At 41.1% G+C, this 18,505-nt stretch overlaps 2 protein-coding genes and 1 long non-coding RNA gene across 4 annotated transcripts in view; 2 read left to right on the forward strand and 1 right to left on the reverse strand.

The window, feature by feature from the left end:
- Positions 1–1,612, forward strand: part of mapkapk3 (MAPK activated protein kinase 3) — an 18,290-nt gene extending 16,678 nt beyond the window's left edge. The window contains 1 exon segment of the mRNA XM_079680588.1: positions 332–1,612. Within this exon segment, the coding sequence (XP_079536714.1) occupies positions 332–519 (188 nt within the window). The 3' untranslated portion in view covers positions 520–1,612.
- A 3,263-nt stretch (positions 1,613–4,875) lies between these two features.
- pfkfb4a (6-phosphofructo-2-kinase/fructose-2,6-biphosphatase 4a) lies at positions 4,876–15,160 on the forward strand. Of its 2 annotated transcripts, none has more exons than XM_079682278.1 (14): positions 4,876–5,036; positions 9,421–9,537; positions 9,626–9,722; positions 9,805–9,871; positions 9,962–10,036; positions 10,137–10,193; positions 10,271–10,392; positions 10,760–10,967; positions 11,047–11,193; positions 11,285–11,389; positions 12,538–12,667; positions 13,390–13,452; positions 13,579–13,643; positions 14,461–15,160. In XM_079682278.1, exons 1-14 carry the CDS (start codon positions 4,985–4,987, stop codon positions 14,518–14,520), a joined length of 1,365 nt encoding a protein of 454 aa, XP_079538404.1. In that variant the 5' UTR covers positions 4,876–4,984; the 3' UTR covers positions 14,521–15,160. The 2 variants fall into 2 exon arrangements, with proteins under 2 accessions (XP_079538404.1, XP_079538403.1); XM_079682277.1 differs by lacking the exon at positions 4,876–5,036 and adding an exon at positions 7,529–7,831.
- LOC307039859 lies at positions 14,657–18,126 on the reverse strand. The gene is made up of 4 exons (XR_013808347.1): positions 16,848–18,126; positions 16,463–16,486; positions 16,392–16,415; positions 14,657–16,249 (listed from the first exon to the last, which is right to left on the reverse strand). It is a non-coding gene; the product is annotated as an uncharacterized lncRNA (long non-coding RNA).
- Positions 18,127–18,505: the final 379 nt, after the last annotated feature.

Genomic DNA, 18,505 nt, shown 5'->3' on the forward strand with positions numbered 1-18,505 from the left:
AAGTTATATACAATGATTAAGAGTATAAACAAATCAGTACACCATGGTCAAAATTAAAGTAGCATATTTTTAAAAGCAAGAGAACATGTAAAAAGTGTTGAGAGAGCCGGAAACATTGACACATTGTATATACATTTGTTTTGTTTAAATAAGCGTAAATTGCACATATGTGTATATATTGCACATTAGGTATTGCATATCAATGATATTACAGTCAATGTTGGTGTAGGGGTCTACCAGGGGCCATGGTGTTTGTGCAGTGTGCCTGCTGCAGGAAGGAAGGGCCATTGAAATATGTAACTGTTGTAACTGAACTGTTGTACTTATCACTGAACTCTCACCCCTCTGCTCTGCCCCTCACAGGAAGAGATGACCAGCGCTTTAGCCACCATGCGCGTGGACTACGACCAGGTGAAGATCAAAGACCTGGACACCTCCAGCAACCCGCTGCTCAACAAGAGGCGCAAGAAGGCCGCCGCTGGAGCCAAAGGCGGGTCCACGGTGTGCCAGAGTCAGTGAGACTCTGAGGACTGTCCGGGCGGGACAGGAAGTGAAGACGAGAAGCAGCTCAGAGGAAGAGGAGAGGTGGATTTTTGCAGGAGAAAATCATTTGAAGTCAGGGACTCTTGAGAAACTGGATGATGAGAAAAGGTTCTCTAAATAAGGGGAAACATAGGAACAAGTCAGAGCTGGACTTTAATAAGACATATCAGGTTGTGATAAGACGTGTTTCTACTGTCAGTGGAAGAAATCAACAGCTCTGCTCACTATGGTTCTTTCTGTTTCATTTTTATGTACGTGGTTTTTAGACTGTTTGTAAGTCTGTGTGCAGACATGAGTATTTGTTGTAACCGTGTTTTGTGTCTTTGAATGCTTTGTTGCCTATTTGAGGTCTCCTTTGTAATCATGCACTAGTGTATAAACCAAACACAGACAGACAAAGCGAGTGTGGACAGACTGAAACCAGAACTCACTTTACGTGCACTGTGGCCAGTTTCTCTTCTGCTGACGAAAAAAAGCAACGTCTCCATTCATTTCCACTTAAGAGAGTATTTTGGATGCCAGCTGTTCATTTTACTCATCACATTACATGACATTTATTATGACGCTTTTATCCAAAGCAACTTACAAAAAGTGCAATTAATCATAAGGATACAAATTCAGAACAGCAAGAATCCTGCGAGTACATTACCTTCAAATCGGCTAAACCATTTGAAATACTTTATAAAGATTGTATTTGTCAAGGTGCAGTTGAGATATGTCAGTTTTCAGTAGTCTTTCAACCAATTTGGAGCCACGATACTAAAAACTAAACTTGCTTAACCCTGGTCCGACTCAGCTTCACTGCTGTGGATCATCATTGTGTCCCCACTAATGGAGCAATAAGTAAACAACCTGTCTGCTTCCTGTACGCAAGCGGCCACAGAGCCTAATGCAAGCAGCAGTGGGGTAATGGATTGTAACATGTAGGAGTTGTGTCATTTTCTCTTGAGAAAGGTCTTATGTGGGATGAGTAAATGCATCCGTGTATCACAGTTTCACTTCACTTTGAACCCCCCCTTTAGAAATATAATTTGTCCACACTGTTGTAAATAAAACTTTATAAAGTAAAGCTTTGTTTGTACGATGTGTTATTTTTCTCAGGACCTTGGAGCTTTGTTTTTGTAATCGTCCTTTCAGGCTTTGTGAGGCCGCTAATAATAGCAGCAGTGAAGTAGTTGTTTGGGACGCGGCCCTCTGACTGGGAAAGGTCAACATTATTATGTTTAGATGATATGGCGAGTACCTTTACCCCACTTTGATCACACGCTTACCCCTGCAGTATTTAGGTGATGGGTGAGGGCAAGCTTATCATAAACACAACCAGGCTTTCCTGGCTGTAAATATGGGAGCCATGATTGCATGACGTCCAACTAAAGCCAGTCCTCTCAGCTGTGTTGTGCTCCATGCACTTGAAGTATAACACTTGTTGAATAAGACAATTATAATTATACAGGGTGTATTTTGAGGGTGGAATTTTACAAGGTGTTGCAAATGACTTCTTCCTTTGAAGGCAGGCCTCTTGTCAAGACAAGCACATTCATGATGACAGCATCTGTAAAACTTGTTGATGTGGACACAACAGAGTCAGTGTCTGTTTCCTACTTGTGTTTTTCCTCACAACAATCACTGATCCTCCTCCTCCTCCTCCTCCAGGGATTTACAGACTCCAGAGATACTTATTATTAGGTCAAAGGTCAGAAGTAAAGTTCATTATTGGGTTAGATTTTTCCACATTATTCAGAATGGTGATGTCTTAAAGGGACCCTATTATGCACATGTTCAGAGTTCACATTTGTATGTTGTGCCTCTACTGGGACATGTCTCCATGCTTTAATGTTCAAAAAGCTCTTTATTTCTCTCATACTGCCTGTGCTGCAGCACCTCTTTTCACCCTCTGTCTGAAACCAGAGCCCAGTCTGCTCTGTTGTGATTTGTCAACCGCAGTTGATCTCTCTGCTCTTCAATGAGGAATGTGTCTGTCAGTGGAGAGCCATCTGACCTTTAATCATAAAAGCCATTCTCAGGCCACATTGTCACCTGTCCGAGCTCCATGGTTCATTTTATTTTGTTTCTGACCTCAATAACCTCCTAATGTCTTCCTCCTCTCTATCTTTTCTGAATGTTTGTCTTATTCCTGCACAGATATGCAGCTACAGGCCTGGGGTCCAAAAGGAGTGCCATCACTTCAACGTGCTGCTGATAATGGTATCATTAGAACCACTGAAATAGCCTCAAGCCAAGACTGTGCTTTCCCTGGCCACCATCTTTGTTCCACCCGGGCAAGAAGGCTGGATAATGACAATAACACATTATGCATAAATATAGATGTTAAACTTTATATTGAGGCTGTAGCTCAGTGGAATAGTGCGCTGATCTTTGTGAGCTGAACTTTGAATCAGGAGATAGCAAGTTCGAGTCCCACTGCAGTCTACATGTTGTTGTCACCCCAAATTGCTCGCTTTGGATAAAAGCATCAAACAAGTGACATGTAATGTATTATTAAAAAAAAGTATTCAATCCACCTCACATCCACCTTACTTTTTTGTTTTATTATTTGTTTGGCAACTTTGGCTGAATGTTTTTGAAAAGGAAAACATATTTTTTAACATTACTTTTACTTTATTCATCTCTTATCATGAAGAAACTCAATGTGGGGAAGAATATGGAAAAATATCTAGAGAAAGTAAATAACACGAAAAAATCGATATTATATTATGTGAGAGATGTTTTGAAAAATGTCATAGTTTGCCACAAAAGAAACTAGTACAGTATGTCAAATATAAAACATCTTGTGTTATAATATATTGGAAAACATAATATAGTATGTAAAAATCATTTGCAAATATTCATGGTGTAGTATGTTCAATAGTAATGTATTTTTTAAATCAAAACACTGATTATTTACACTTAATATTCAAAATGAAAGTGTAAAATTAAAGTATTTTGAAATAAATGTTTCGTAATCGTGTAAAATCCAAACTGAATTATGTTTAATGTATTTTATTTCCTCACTCAGTTAATAATCAACAGTAGTACACACTTGAGGACTTTATAGCCGTGTTGAATTTATTTAATTAAAACAGCATGCTTTTCTGCTTAATTAACACAATTACCCTCTTTCCTTACATGGTTTGTTGCCTTATACATTTGTCTATAAATATATAAATCTCAAATGAATGTTGTATTAAAAAAAGAAGAAGCGTTTTGTCCCTTCCCCAGTAATCACAGATATGTACTGAATGTCTGTAATTGCCTGTCACACCCCAATGGATGCCTGTTCAACGATGTAAAAACAACTTCTGACGAACTGCACCAGTAATAGTTTAGGCATGAAATAATGAAGAGATCCACAATCTAATTATATCGAATCAATGAGTAGAGATTCACTTACTTCTGCTTATTTAAGTCGTGAAGCCTGTTTAATAGTGATGCTATTTGTAACCCATCTACACATGGAAACATGTCAAAGGAAGGATAGTAAACAGCAGCAAAACAAGTTCTGCAAGTTGCTCCTGGAAAACTTCCAAACTATCCCTGTTTGGTTCCTGTAGCTTCGCAATGGAACAGTACAACAGTGCATAGGAAGTAACCTTAACAGTGTGTGCTATTCTATGTAATCAATTAATTAAAGGGTGTGCTAAGTGGTGGAAAGTAACTAAGTACATTGACTCAAGTACTGTGCTATTTTATACTTGTACTTCACTTGTACTTCACTTTACTTCACTTTACTTCAGAGTCACATATTGTACTTTTTACTCAACTATACCATTATGTAACACTGATCGTTACAGTTATATATAAAAACACATGATATATATCATTATATATAAATATAATGATATGATGCACTGTTTTAATAAACCCAGTATTTGTACAAAGTCTCTAAAATTGGCTCTGATTTAACAAACGTTGGATAATCTATTATAATATTCTATAATAATACAATTCTATGAAAGATCCATTTGCATGCTTGGTACTACTTGAAGTACATTTTGATGCTAACACTTTTGTATTTATCTGAAGCAAACATTTGTATTCAGGATTTTAAGACCATAGTATTTGTACTTCTACTTAAGTTAAGGATCTGTGTACTTCTTCCACCTCTGCTGTACACACAGTAGGCCTATGTCCTTTTATGTTACCTGCAATGTATTCTATGTATACATACGGGTCATCATGATACAACATAAGCCCTGTCATGACTTGTGACTTTTTTTCAGCAGCGTGTGCGTGTGCGTGTGTGTGTGCACGCGTGCAGGGGCAGGTACAGTCTGCTACCTCACTCCATCCAGTTTTGGAGTAAGCTTCCTCCCAGTCCATGTCCCACACACACACTCACGCTCACTAATATAGGGTGCGTGTGTGTGAGAGCAGCATCAGTGTGTTGCTCAGCAGTGGGACGCACGTTCACAGGCAGCGCTGCTCCATCAGACAGACTCCCATGATGAGAGGCTCATCAGGCACCAAACTCACACACAAACCGGACAGAGCGGGTAAGACACGTCCATTTGAACCTCTTTAATATACCCGTGCATGGTGGGAGTTTAGCTCGTGCATGTTTAACCGGATGACAGCCAGAAAAAGGGACATTAAGTCCTTCCGAGACGTAAACAAGAGCCAATGTGCCGTCGGTGTGTTGCGCTGTCACCTTTACCCTACATAACAACAACAGGCGGCTGTCTTTGCTTTTATTCTAGCAACCAGCCTCATTTGTTTGTGCTTTGACACAGAGGATGGTGAACTGTCAGGCGGATGTGTTTAGGCTGCTGTCGACATTTAAATAAACAAATACAAATATGCATTAATGCGCGTAACATTAACCGATCTCTCAGGTCTTTAGCCTATTTGTTTGTATTCTACTGATCATGATGGAGATGCTGCTGCAGAGTTGCATTTTTCTAGTTGTTTGTTGTATTTATGGTTGTTGTAGTCTACAGTTCACACTGCGATTGCTTTCTATCTTCTGAGCTCTGAATGTTGGTTTCTGGGCTGAATACATCCCTCAGTGTGGTGGATGCTGGTTTACTGCCAAGTGTATAACATACTATATTAGGAAATGACTTATATTCAGTATGGAGCTGGCTAAAGGCTGTTAGCTGCAATCAGAGATCAGGGCAGCAGCTGGGAGAAAGAGGAGGAGCTCACACAGCTTCCTGTTCATGTCCCTATGTAAAGAATGCAATACATCACATTTAACCTTTATGTGATTATTTCAAACAGTGTGCATATCAGTTACTGCCTGCTGCTGTTCTCTAAAACACTATCCAAGCTTTATGCAGATAAGATAAGCTACTTCAAATAACACAGTTGCCTGACAAACTTTAACACAAAGTATGTTTCACAGTTAGTTCAGTTTGCCGAAAACAACATTGGATTTGTATCTGAAAAGCCACAAATCTATCCGCAACTTGAGTTACTGTGCCATTTCAAATGGACTTGATGAACCTGATATATATTACAGTCTACTAGCAGTCAGGGGATTTGAGAGAAAGAGAGTAAGAGCTATTTAATTAGAAACGTCCATCTTGCCATATCTAGGTCACAGGCCTAAAGCTTGATCAGTGTGTCAGATAGTCCAGAAGGAACATAAACAGATGAACAGATATTATCTTTGCTTCTCATTATATGAGAAACACTTGCACAGTGTAATTCAATCTAACCCACACACCTCTGCAAAAGTCATCTCTTTGTAAAGCTTATAATAATCATTTTGTTGACATAAGGATGTATCTCCATGGTCATTTTATAAGTCATTGAGTTCCTGTTTTAATTTGAAAAGCACTTACCTGAGATGGACAACATATTGGAAACACTTTTATACAAATCCTCTGACATGTTTCTCCCACCAAATCTGAACATTTATAGAAATGTGTTGCACTTGCAGGGCTGTTGAGTTGTTTGCATTACAGTTTTTTTTTTATTACACTGGTAGTTTACAAATCTGTCAACACACCCACAGAGGGAGAGGGAGAGTAATGCTGCCCCCTCATGGACACTCTTAGATCATGCTAGTTGGGATTACCTTAAATTCCCTCAATAGAAATAGGAATAAAATGTTCTCAAAATGTATCCCCTTGCTGATTTATCTGTGGAAACGTTTCATTACCATAAGCGGTAATGTAGATATTTGTATATTGTCACAATAAATCTAAGAGCATCACAGAGCCATATTTAGCAAAAAACTATCTAAACTATAATCTAGATGGTTCAACTTCAATATCATGTGAAAAGTATTTCACACCACTACTGCTATCTTATCCATTTACAAGAATGTTGAAGAATCAATGACAAAGACAAAGGAAATAATAAAGAAATAGAAGAATAATTATCTTGCAACTTGACAAAATACCTTTTTCTAAGCATTCATTTTGAGGTGCGATATCATGAAAATGTAACAAAGAACATCAGAGATGCCTCAAACGCAGGCCGACTTGGACATGTCCAATGTGTCTCTATTAAAGTACCATCACTTTGTCACTATCGAGCACATTTCTCAACCACCCCGCTGTTGTGTGTATATATATGATATACTACACTCAGATATTGTACTTAAGTAAAAATAAAACAACCACAGTGTAGGAACACCAGTAGTAAAAGCACTCAATATGCAAATTAACCCATTCCAGAATCAATTATCATATGTTTAATTATAATTATTGATGCATTAATGTGTTTATCACAGTTGGTAAAAGGGGTTGTTGATATTTCACATTATTAGTCAAAATCTGTAAAGGAACTGAAGGTATTAAATACATTTAGTGGAGTCAAAGTATGATTCAGCTCTGAATTGCTGTGAGGTAAACGTACAAAGTAGCAACAAATTATAATACTAAAGTAAAGTACAAGTATCTAGAAGTTGAAATTAAGTACAGTACTTGAGTAAATGTACTTGGTTACTTTACACTACTGGCTAAAAGTGTGTTATGTCGCTGCGCACTCAGCACAGCTGTCGTCATTTACGGTAAACCGGAATGTGTGCTGCTGCGCCCGTGCTGCGGTTATTACGGCCGACCGTTGGTGAGCCCCAATCACGTGACAGCTGTGAGGAGAGCCGTGTCATCTCCATCCCGCAGAGCAGCGCGGATGAAACACCGGTCACACTCAGAGCAGCATTCGGGGAAAAGGCCCCGTGTTCCCGCCGCGGCAGCCTCCACCTCCACCTCGCCTCAAGACGGCATGGAGGACAAAACACTGTCCAAACCGCGGGAACTCACCCAAAACCCCCTGAAGAAGATATGGATGCCGTGTAAAAATGGCCTTCCTGAAAAACACATTTCTCAAAGAAAGGGTGAGTATGAAGACGTGGCGTCAGCTGTTAGCGTGGGTATCTGAGTTTCTACGTTATTGACAACAGCGGGGGGGTTGAATTACATCTATATCTGTCATTGGTTTCCGTGTTCCCATTTAAATGCACCTAGCCAAAAGCAAGTTGCTAATGCAAATAGGTCCACCGGCGTGTAGCATGGATCCAGTGATGCAAAAGTAGTTAATCAAGTAAACATTTGACTATTACCCAAGTATTTTCATGTCATACTACTTTATACTTGTACTCTACTACATTTTGGAACATTTACTAAGGTTATTTTACAGATGTATTTACTGGTTACTTTATGAATTCAGATTTTGACATACATTACCTAGGAAAATCGTTTAAATATGATTTATCTTATATATATCAAACCCTTCAACGTTATATTTAAGTATCTAAAACCGTGTGTGGGTTAATAACAATGTTTTAATTGTAATTAAGATTGTTTTTGTTAAATAATTCACAGTTTATTGTGAAGATGTGCTGCTGAAGTACTATTCTTGATGCAGTACTTTTGGTTTAAAATTTAGTATTTTTACAGAATGGTATAAGTACTTTTACTCAAATAATATGTGCTCCCTTCCATGATGGGCCACAAAAAGCTTGAAGTGTACATGTTTTGTTCTATAATAATTATCTGAATGCTCTCTCCGCCACTACATACATCTGAGTGTTATGTTAGCTCACATTGGCTTTAACGCGTGACCTCAGTCCTCAGATGTCTTGCTGTTTCCGCAGCCATCTGGTTCACACAGTTTATGTAAGGATTCACATGATGAAGGCTGCTCGCATGGAGGAGAAAGAGCTGGCACTGGGGGAGTTCACCTCTTTGTTACTGTGTGCCATGGCTAGCTGTTGGTAAACAGGAATTGTATCCCATCAGTCATGTGAGGGATGATTTGCCCCCCGTGGAGCTGCTGTTTTATCTCACCTCGGTCACTTTTCTGTACAGTTAGTGGCTCATCACTGTGGACTGACTGACACAGGATTTTTTTGAATCAATCAGACTTTAATATGGTCTCTTTGGGTAGAGTAAAGTTGGTTGTCAAAGTCAATTACACACTCATGGATGAATTTGTGAAAGGTGCTTTTGGTATTGTATGTAATGCATGCACTAAACCTGCCACAGTGTTATTCCCTCCTACGAAGTAATTGTCCATGCCTTTTACAGACAGGAAGTGTAACAAACATGGACATTATTTGACCAGAAAATGCATATAAATAAGTACCCATAAAAAAAATCTTGCTCTCTGACCCAGTCATCTTTGCACACACTGCGTCTGAATGTAGACAGCGTTACACAACTGCTCAACCTGGTGCCACAGTGACCTCTGCTCCTGTGACTAGACACTCAGGGTGGTGTAATGTGACTTCGTGGCAGATTAATCTTTATTACACGCGTCGATAATGTGCCAGACCGGGTACAGGAAGATTTTACAACCAATGCAGGCACATTTGCAACTGTGAAAATGATCAATCGATATGTTTGCAAGGAGGGCGTTTTACACCGAGATTGGATCTGTTATGTGATTCGAACACGACTTACACTTTCTCCATTTCCTTTCCAGTATGTATGACCAACTGCCCCACGCTGATAGTGACGGTGGGGCTTCCTGCCAGGGGGAAGACCTACATCTCCAAGAAGCTGACCCGCTATCTCAACTGGATCGGAGTTCCCACCAGAGGTACCCAATTCATTCTAGAGAATATAATAAACGAATTCAGCGTGAGTGTCACCAGCTAAGACAAAGATGATCTCCATTTCTCCCATAGAGTTTAATGTGGGGCAGTACAGGAGAGACTTTGTGAAGATCTACAAGTCCTTTGAGTTCTTCAGTCCAGACAACGAGGAGGGGTTAAAGATCAGACGGTAAGAGTGGCCTCAGCCTGAACTTTCGATGAAGTGACCAACCATGTGAATCATTGACTGATGATATCTGTGATCTTTACAGACAGTGTGCCTCAGCAGCTTTGAACGATGTGCGGCAGTATCTCACAGAAGAAGGAGGCCAAGTGGCGGTAAATGTCTAATTCTGTTTTGGGTTCAAAGTGTTGTTGAAACAGTGCAATGCTAACTATCTGATCCGTTTTTGTTCTGTCTGTAAACAGGTTTTTGATGCAACAAACACCACCAGAGAAAGAAGGGAAACCATCGTCCAGTTTGCAGAGCAGAACGGGTTTAAGGTAAAGTGTTGCGTCATATTCTGGGAGAACATATAGTGCTTTATTTCACATCCACACTAAGTTCCTCCTCCTCCTCCTCCTCCTCATCATCTTCCCTCAGGTGTTCTTTGTGGAGTCTGTGTGTGAAGACCCAGATGTCATAAAGGAGAACATAGTGGTACGTGTTTGAGTTCATCTGATCATAAAGGATAAGGAGCTTCAGTCCATCTTGTACTCACTCCACTCCTTTTTTAGCAAGTGAAGCTAAGTAGCCCGGACTACACCAACTGTAACACGGAGGAAGCAGTAGAGGATTTCCTGAAGAGGATCAAGTGTTATGAAAACTCCTACGAGACGCTGGATGAAGTCCTGGACAGGTGAGGGGAAGCTGCTGTGGAGAGAGGGTTGGGTAGACGTCCTAGCTATAGAATAACTAGCTTAGCATGTTAGCATTTTGAAGTGTAATCTGGTCTTTCCTTCTGACTGATGGGGCTAGGGCTGCATTTGATCCATTGTGAAGAATCAGTGTACCCCAAAGCCCAAGATGACATCCTCCAATGTCTTGTTTTACCACTACTCCAAAGTATTAAATATACTCTCACAGAAGAATAAAAAACGTACAGAATATTCACACACAAGAGGCTGGAATCTGATCATTTGTACCTCTTTTATTTATCGAAAAACACTCAATTTGATTAGCAAGATCTTAGCAATGTATCTAAAGTGTCCGTGTTCTCCCCTCAGGGACCTCTCCTACATTAAAATCATGGACGTGGGTCAGCGGTACATGGTGAACCGGGTGTTGGACCACATCCAGAGCCGGATCGTCTACTACCTCATGAACATCCACATCACGCCGCGCTCCATCTACCTGTGCCGCCACGGGGAGAGCGAGCTCAACGTCAACGGGCGAATCGGAGGAGACTCGGGCATCACACCGAGAGGCAAAGCAGTGCGTCAAACTTCTTCAATTAGAGATATTTCTTTAGCTTTACCTAACTAGATGATTTAATATGACCTTTGTTTTGCAGTTTGGGAAGAAGCTGAGCCAGTTCCTGGAGACGCAGGGCATCAGCGACCTGAAGGTGTGGACCAGTCAGATGAAGAGGACCATCCAGACGGCCGAGGCTCTCAACGTGCCCTACGAGCAGTGGAAGGTCCTGAACGAGATCGACGCAGTGAGTGGTTTGTACTGGACCGCCACAACAGTTGTTTGTTGACGTGTGCGATGCTAATGAAGTGTAATCTGTGTGTGTGATGTCATGCTAGGGCGTGTGTGAGGAGATGATGTACGAGGAGATCCAGGATCACTATCCTCTGGAGTTTGCTCTGAGGGACCAGGACAAATACCGCTATCGGTACCCCAAAGGAGAGGTCAGTGGGAACTCAGTGTCGTCATGTGTTCTCTGATGATGGGAGGGGTGTGTTGTGTGTGTTAGGGCTTCTGGTGAGGTTTTAAAATGAAGGGCAAACGGTTTGATGTTGTTTTTAAGTTATCTGCCAAATACCTTCTCAATTTATCATTTGTCTGTAACATCGCAGTTTCTCAAAATATTTAATTGTGTTTTATGAGCCCACAATATCACATTTTTAAACAATCAGTTTCCATGGCTTAGATCGATTACTAGATGAGTTGAAAAATAGTGGTGCTTCTTTTTTGTACTAAACATGGCTATGGAGTTGAGAATTATTTTGCGATCCTGCGATGAGTGGGAAACAATCCTAAACAATCTTTCAAATAGTATATACTTGTATAATAACCACGGCAACCGAAAGAGTGTTGACATCCATGATTGAAGTATGGTATGATTTCAGCTTTCAGCTATTTGGTTACAGCCCTACTTTTTGTAAAACGTTGCAGTAGCTGGTGGACAGTGTGCCACTGTTTGAAATTTGGAATGTCTCAAAACAGCCCTCCTTTGTGATTTGAATAACACACCCTCATAGAAACGTACATGTACACACAAAAAACGATTAAAGTGCTTCCAGATGGCTACTGCCCAGTCACTCTTTACTAATGAGCCTCGGCTCCAGCCGTTTAAACTGATTTGGATTACAGTAAACAAAGACCTCTTCACATTAGTCTGTGAGATGTGTGTTTACTGTCTGCGTGTCTGAACGCCCGCCGGTCTGCTCTCACCTTGAGTCCATACCATTCCCTCTCCGTTAATGAACCCCAGGAAGATGGATGCAGGCATTAGCGGCTGCTGCAGGGATGCTCTGGGGGATCCTGTTAGAGCTAGAGCTGCTCTAGACGGCCTGTATGGATTTTTCCACACGCTTAAATGTTAATCTGTTTAACCTAGATTAATTATTTAGCAGAATGTGGGGAATAAAAAATATAGTTTACGTTTTAACAGATTTACAGCTCTTTCTCTGTTGTATTTAATCATTAAATTCTACTCTATGGGTTTTAATGGGCTCTTTCATAAGAAACAATATGGGTAGAGCCTTCTATGGCTTATAATTACCATCCTAATATCACATTTTGCTCAGATTTTCCTTTGTGTCTTGTGCTTCAGTCGTACGAGGACCTGGTGCAGCGGCTGGAGCCGGTCATCATGGAGCTGGAGCGGCAGGAGAACGTTCTGGTGGTCTGTCACCAGGCCGTCATGCGCTGCCTGCTGGCCTACTTCCTGGACAAGACGGCAGGTCAGTGCTTCAACGACACCTCAGAGGAGCCCTGGGGTCGTTAAGATTAAATCACTCAAAGAAACAAACACAAAACAAACTAAACACATAAGCACATATGCTGTTAAGGTAACTTAATCAGAAGTTGAAGTAGATAAAGAAACTTGAAAGAAAGGTAAATTCACATGCACATGAAGGTGGAATATTTTGCAAAAATATTAAAGGTGGGGTAGGTAATCCACTTCAGAAACATTAAATAAATATATAAAACATTTCATCTGTGGAAGCCGTGGCGCTGTAAAAAGCACGACCAATCATTTCAGCCGGCCTGGCTAAAATAACTGGATGGCCTACCTGCCTGTCAGCCTTCCATCTGTGCACAAACTTATTTCTGCCCTCATTGGTCATGATCATGGTTCATGTGTGTCGGAGGAGGGGCTCTGTGAGGAAGTCTGAAGGAAGGGGCAGATTTTCAAATTATAGCTTACTCGAGCTGGTTTCTCCATTCTTACCTACCCTACCTTTAAGTAAAGATTACAAATCAGATAATGAGATTATCTCGAGGTTGAACAGGCAGATAAGTTATACCTAGTCAAAATATTGTATTCCACACACGGTAACAAGCTTTATTGTTAACACCACTAATCTCTTTCTCTAACCATTCTTGTCCTTGCTAGAAAAACCACAAATATGACCGATGAATAGATGTAGTGTCCTGAACCCGTGTGTCTCTCCCCCCTCAGAGGAGCTGCCCTACCTGAAGTGCCCGCTGCACACCGTGCTGAAGCTGACGCCCGTGGCCTACGGTACGACCGCTTTCCTGTTGGCATCTAATTCACACAATACATGTATCTCTGATTAACAGGGATAACAAAAGCCCTCTTATGCTGCATGAACCGAGTAGATGAATGTTTTATCTGCATCCTTTGTAGGCTGTAAGGTGGAGTCCATCAGCTTAAGTGTGGAATCAGTCAACACACACAGAGAACGACCAGAGGTGGGTATAACAACACAAACACACACAGGTACACACAGTAAAACCAAACCCTACACACTCTTCACTCCATGACTCCTCTAGTTGTAGGGTGTGAATACAGAAGCAAACCTTTGGGACCAACTCCCCTCTCTGGCAGGAACAGAAATTGTTGTAACTTTTTGTAACCATGGTTTAGCATCTCTTTGATAATCATAATAAAAACTCAGAAGCTCTTTAATGGCATTTCCTTTTTTTTTGCAAGGCTCTTTTTGTTTTAAATCTAATGTTTAAAGGCTGCTAGGCTTTTGCAACCGCTCCTGTAAATGTCCATCACACTCAAATGTCTGCTGTTTTCTAGATTAGACATGGGTTTGAATGATTGTAGGTAGAAATACAACGTAACCTTTCATGTGAAGACCGATACACATGTTCCCCCTTACACCCTTTAGATGAATATGCCTCCTAGTGGGTCATGTGACCGTTTCTTACAGGGTTTAATGCTAAAAAGCTACAATGAAAGTACTCATTTCAACTAAATGCAAATGTTGGCTTTAATGGAAAATGTTATGAACTGAAATGTACATACTTTTTTAATGGATAAAGTTATATGCTGAAAACCGATACACTCATTTACAGGTGGAGTTTGGGATTTTCCCATAACTTTCCAATACCTAAAGCCTCTTTGTGGGATAGTTAGTATTTTTCGGCAAAACAAATTGTCAGAGGAAACGGTAAACACAAACACGCCTCCGTACTGAACGGCCCGGTCTGTGCACTGATCTCTCCCATGTGTTTTGATCCCCCCCCCCCTTTGTGTTTTTTGTTGTTTATCAAACAGAACGTAGAAGTGTCGCGGATGTCAAAGGAGGCTTTGCTAACAGTGCCAGCTCACCAATGAGGCAGTGCCCCCCCCCCCTCCTTTAAGCCCTCTATACACACACTGTCACCTTCAGAATCACAAACGCTTTCTCCTCCACCCAATCTGATCAAATCCCTGTTTTCTTCTCTGTAAGATGTGATGATGATGATGATGATGATGGTGGTAATTGACTGGAATCCAGTTTCTAATTTTGATCATTAATTGTAAGACACAGATATTGTCTCGAGCCCATTCTCCCATTTTTGGAGAGTGAATGGAAAGCAGATGAAGGTTTTTTTTTTTTTTTTAACTGATGCCGTTTTACCAACTGTGAAGCCTTGACTCTCCGGCACCTCTTTGTGTTTAGTGATTTTTGGTTTCTCATTGATCTAGTCTGTGTAACAGATTTTTACAATGTTAACTTTTAGCAATGTTTTTCTGTGGTAAGTCAGTAATTGCACAACGCTAAATATTTTTGTGCCTTTTTTAATATTTTGCACTTTTTGTTAAATGGCCTCATTGCCAGTTTGTCTTTAGGATGTCTAACGTTGTCTAATGAAGTACAGACACACTTTATGTTTTATTGTATGTGAAGGTTCTTACAGTATATTCATCTCTCTGATCAGACCTGAGAGGAGATACTTGTGTTTGTTTCTAAATAAACTCCTCTATAATTTCATGTTTTCGTACCCCCTCTTCGTGTGGTTCATTTTAGAAAATGTGTTCCTCCATTATTTCTGAAAGTGGTAAATCTTACGCTAAAATTCTGAGATGGTAGTTTTGTTACTCATACTGCTAGAGATCAAAAGACTGAGGACTTCCTTCCTATTGGTGCTCTCCTCAGATGTTCAGTGCAGCCCTTCCTGCTTACGCTACAAACTGAAGACTCAGATTTCCATTCATTCATATGCAAAGACTCCACTGGGTGCTGCCATTCATCAGCCTGAACAAAACCCTCACTGTGTCACACACATATTTATTCTGCCTCAATTCAGAGTGATAACAAAATGCTAAAGCTAAAGCTAGTGATACTGGGACATTGGTTAAAGGGTTAATCAGTTCTAGGAAAAAAATAAATAATTTGTAGTGATTAAAAAATTAAGTAAACGTTAGACCCGTATGTTTACATGGTGTGTCATCAGGAAAAATAAGAATTCAAAGTGTAATTTGTATATAATAATTACATAGTGCTGCCACCATGGGATGATTGATGTCATGTCAGCATCTGCTAAATATGAAACAGGTCTGCTACTCTGCACTTTAATAAAATAACCGGAAACATCCAGTACAGTTTCAACGAGGCCAAATCATGACTGACCCAATTCAGATTTCTAATAACTCATTTTCTAATATGGCTAATACAGGCTACACTACATCCACAAAAATAAGTTAGCTCTATTTCAAAAACCACAGGTCATGCAGTTAGACATGCATGGGCGGATTATGAGACAATGAGCTCCTGCACAATTATGTAAAGACCCACCGCCTCTCCTGTCGTTCTGGGCACGACAGTTAACCATCCATGATGACACTCCATGTAACTTTTCTGTTAAAGGGGCCCTATTATGCTTTTCTGCCTGTACTGGGACATGTTTCCATGCTGTTCAAAAAGATCTTTATTCTTCTCATTACTGCCTCTTTTCACCCTCTGACGGGAACCAGAGTCCAGTTTATCCAAAAGGAAACTAACACTGAGTCCTTCCTCTCTCTCCAGAATGTGAACATCCATCGTTCGACTCAAGACGCCCTGCTCACCGTCCCCCCTCACCTCTGAGAGAGAGACCCCCTCACCTCTAACAGAGAGACCCCCATCCCCTCTGACAGAGAGACCCCCCTCACCTCTGACAGAGAAACCCCCCTCACCTCTGAGAGAGAGACCCCCCTGACCTCTGAGAGAGAGACCCCCTCACCTCTGACAGAGAGACCCCCCTCACCTCTGAGAGAGAGACCCCCCTGACCTCTGAGAGAGAGACCCCCTCACCTCTGACAGAGAGACCCCCCTCACCTCTGAGAGAGAGACCCCCATGACCTCTGAGAGAGAGACCCCCTCACCTCTGACAGAGAAACCCCCCTCACCTCTGAGAGAGAGACCCCCCTGACCTCTGAGAGAGAGACCCCCTCACCTCTGACAGAGAGACCCCCCTGACCTCTGAGAGAGAGACCCCCTCACCTCTGAGAGAGAGACCCCCCTGACCTCTGAGAGAGAGACCCCCTCACCTCTGACAGAGAGACCCCCAGACCCCCCTGACCTCTGAGAGAGAGACCCCCTCACCTCTGACAGAGAGACCCCCCTGACCTCTGAGAGAGAGACCCCCTCACCTCTGATAGAGAGACCCCCCTCCCCTCTGACAGAGAGACCCCCTCACCTCTGACAGAGAGACCCCTCCCTGCCTCTCTGTGGACTGGTGGTCGTTTCATTTCTCCATCGTTCAAAACCTGCCCTTATTGATGACCATCAGTGATGTGCCGCCTACTCCTTCAACCCCACTGCCCCACACACACACACACACACACACACACACACACACACACACACACACACACACACACACCCACACACACACACACACACACACACACACACACACACACACACACACACACACACACACACACACAGTAGCCCTTATATCCTTATCTTTTTATTTGAGGGAGCTTAACCTGTACATATCTTGTGTTTGAGCCTCAGTGTTTTTATTTGCAAGCTACAAGCAAGTCTGGCACTTTATTTTCGTTACGTTATTTATCAATTACAGATTCTTTGTTGCTATATTCAGTGATATTGTGCAGCAGTAGAATTCAATCTGAAGGGTGAAGTATTAATCATGTTGTTTTATCTAATGATCTTTCAGCTACACATGATGCAATCCTTGTTTAATGCGACGTGTCTTCAGTTGTAACGTGCAAGGTACATTTTATACAGGTGGGTTAATTATATTTAAATGAAATGATAGCTCAGAGCTTTATATCTAATCTTTGTCTTTATGGGTTTAACTATTATGGTTGCACTGATGATCATTTCAATTGCTATTAATCTGCCTGTACTTTACGCAACAATGTTTTATTTGCCCTACCGACTGTCTAGGAATATAAGTATTCAGTGTGCAATAATAAATAATAAAGACAGATTCACAATTGAGGTCCTCTTAAGATTTGTTGTGCATTTAGCTGATATTTCTTCTGTATTATTCTGAAATAGATCATTGTGCTGGACGAGTATTTTTAAGTAAAATGTTTGTACTTTAATTACATTTTGATGCTAATACTTTCACTTATGTGGTAATTTGAAGTCAGGACTTGTTGTGGAGTGCCAGAATTAAGACCATAGTATTTGTACTTATACTTAAAGGTGGGGTAGGTAATTCACTTCAGAAACACTTTTTGTTATATTCCATGGAATGCTCTTAACATCCCGATAGCAATGAATATATTAAATGCTTTGACAATAAATACATTAAAACATTTCATCTGTGGAAGCCGTAGCGCTGTAAAAAGCAAGACCAATCATCTGAGCCGGCCCGGCTAAAAATAACTGGATGGCCTACCTGCCTGTCAGCCTTCCATCTGTGCACAAACTTATCTCGTGCCCTCATTGGTCATGTGCGCGTTCGTGTGTATTGGAGGAGGGGCTCTGTAAGGAAGTCGGAAGGAAGGGGCAGATTTGTTTCCGCTGCGTACTTTCAAATTCTAGCACACTCGAGCTGGTTTCTCCATTCTTACCTACCCTACATTTTAAGGAGCGCTACTCCCAACACTGGTTTCCCGAAAATAAGTCTATTTGCCATTTTCATAAATCAAAAATGATGCCATTAAGTTCATCCTCTGAATTCTCACATTGGTTGAGTTTAATAAAATAACGATCTGTTATTAGGGTCAGTGCAGTACACGCCTTGTGCAGCAGGGATGTGGAGATATAGCGAGTTCATCAAATACCTCTGAGGAAATAAAAGTTACATTATTTAATCTCATTTTGAAACGGCCACTTCTATAATCTTAAGTGAAATCCTTTGGGTTACGTAACTGC

Source organism: Notothenia rossii, assembly GCF_949606895.1.
Source record: "Notothenia rossii genome assembly, chromosome: 5".
NCBI classification, from domain to species: Eukaryota; Metazoa; Chordata; class Actinopteri; order Perciformes; family Nototheniidae; genus Notothenia; species Notothenia rossii.

Coding starts and splice junctions, on each gene's coding strand:
- pfkfb4a (XM_079682277.1), top strand. CDS start 7,627: ATGAAACACCGGTCACACTCAGAGCAGCATTCGGGGAAAAGGCCCCGT. Junction 9,723..9,804: donor GAGGGGTTAAAGATCAGACG/GTAAGAGTGGCC, acceptor TGATCTTTACAG/ACAGTGTGCCTCAGCAGCTT. Junction 13,453..13,578: donor GCTGACGCCCGTGGCCTACG/GTACGACCGCTT, acceptor CATCCTTTGTAG/GCTGTAAGGTGGAGTCCATC.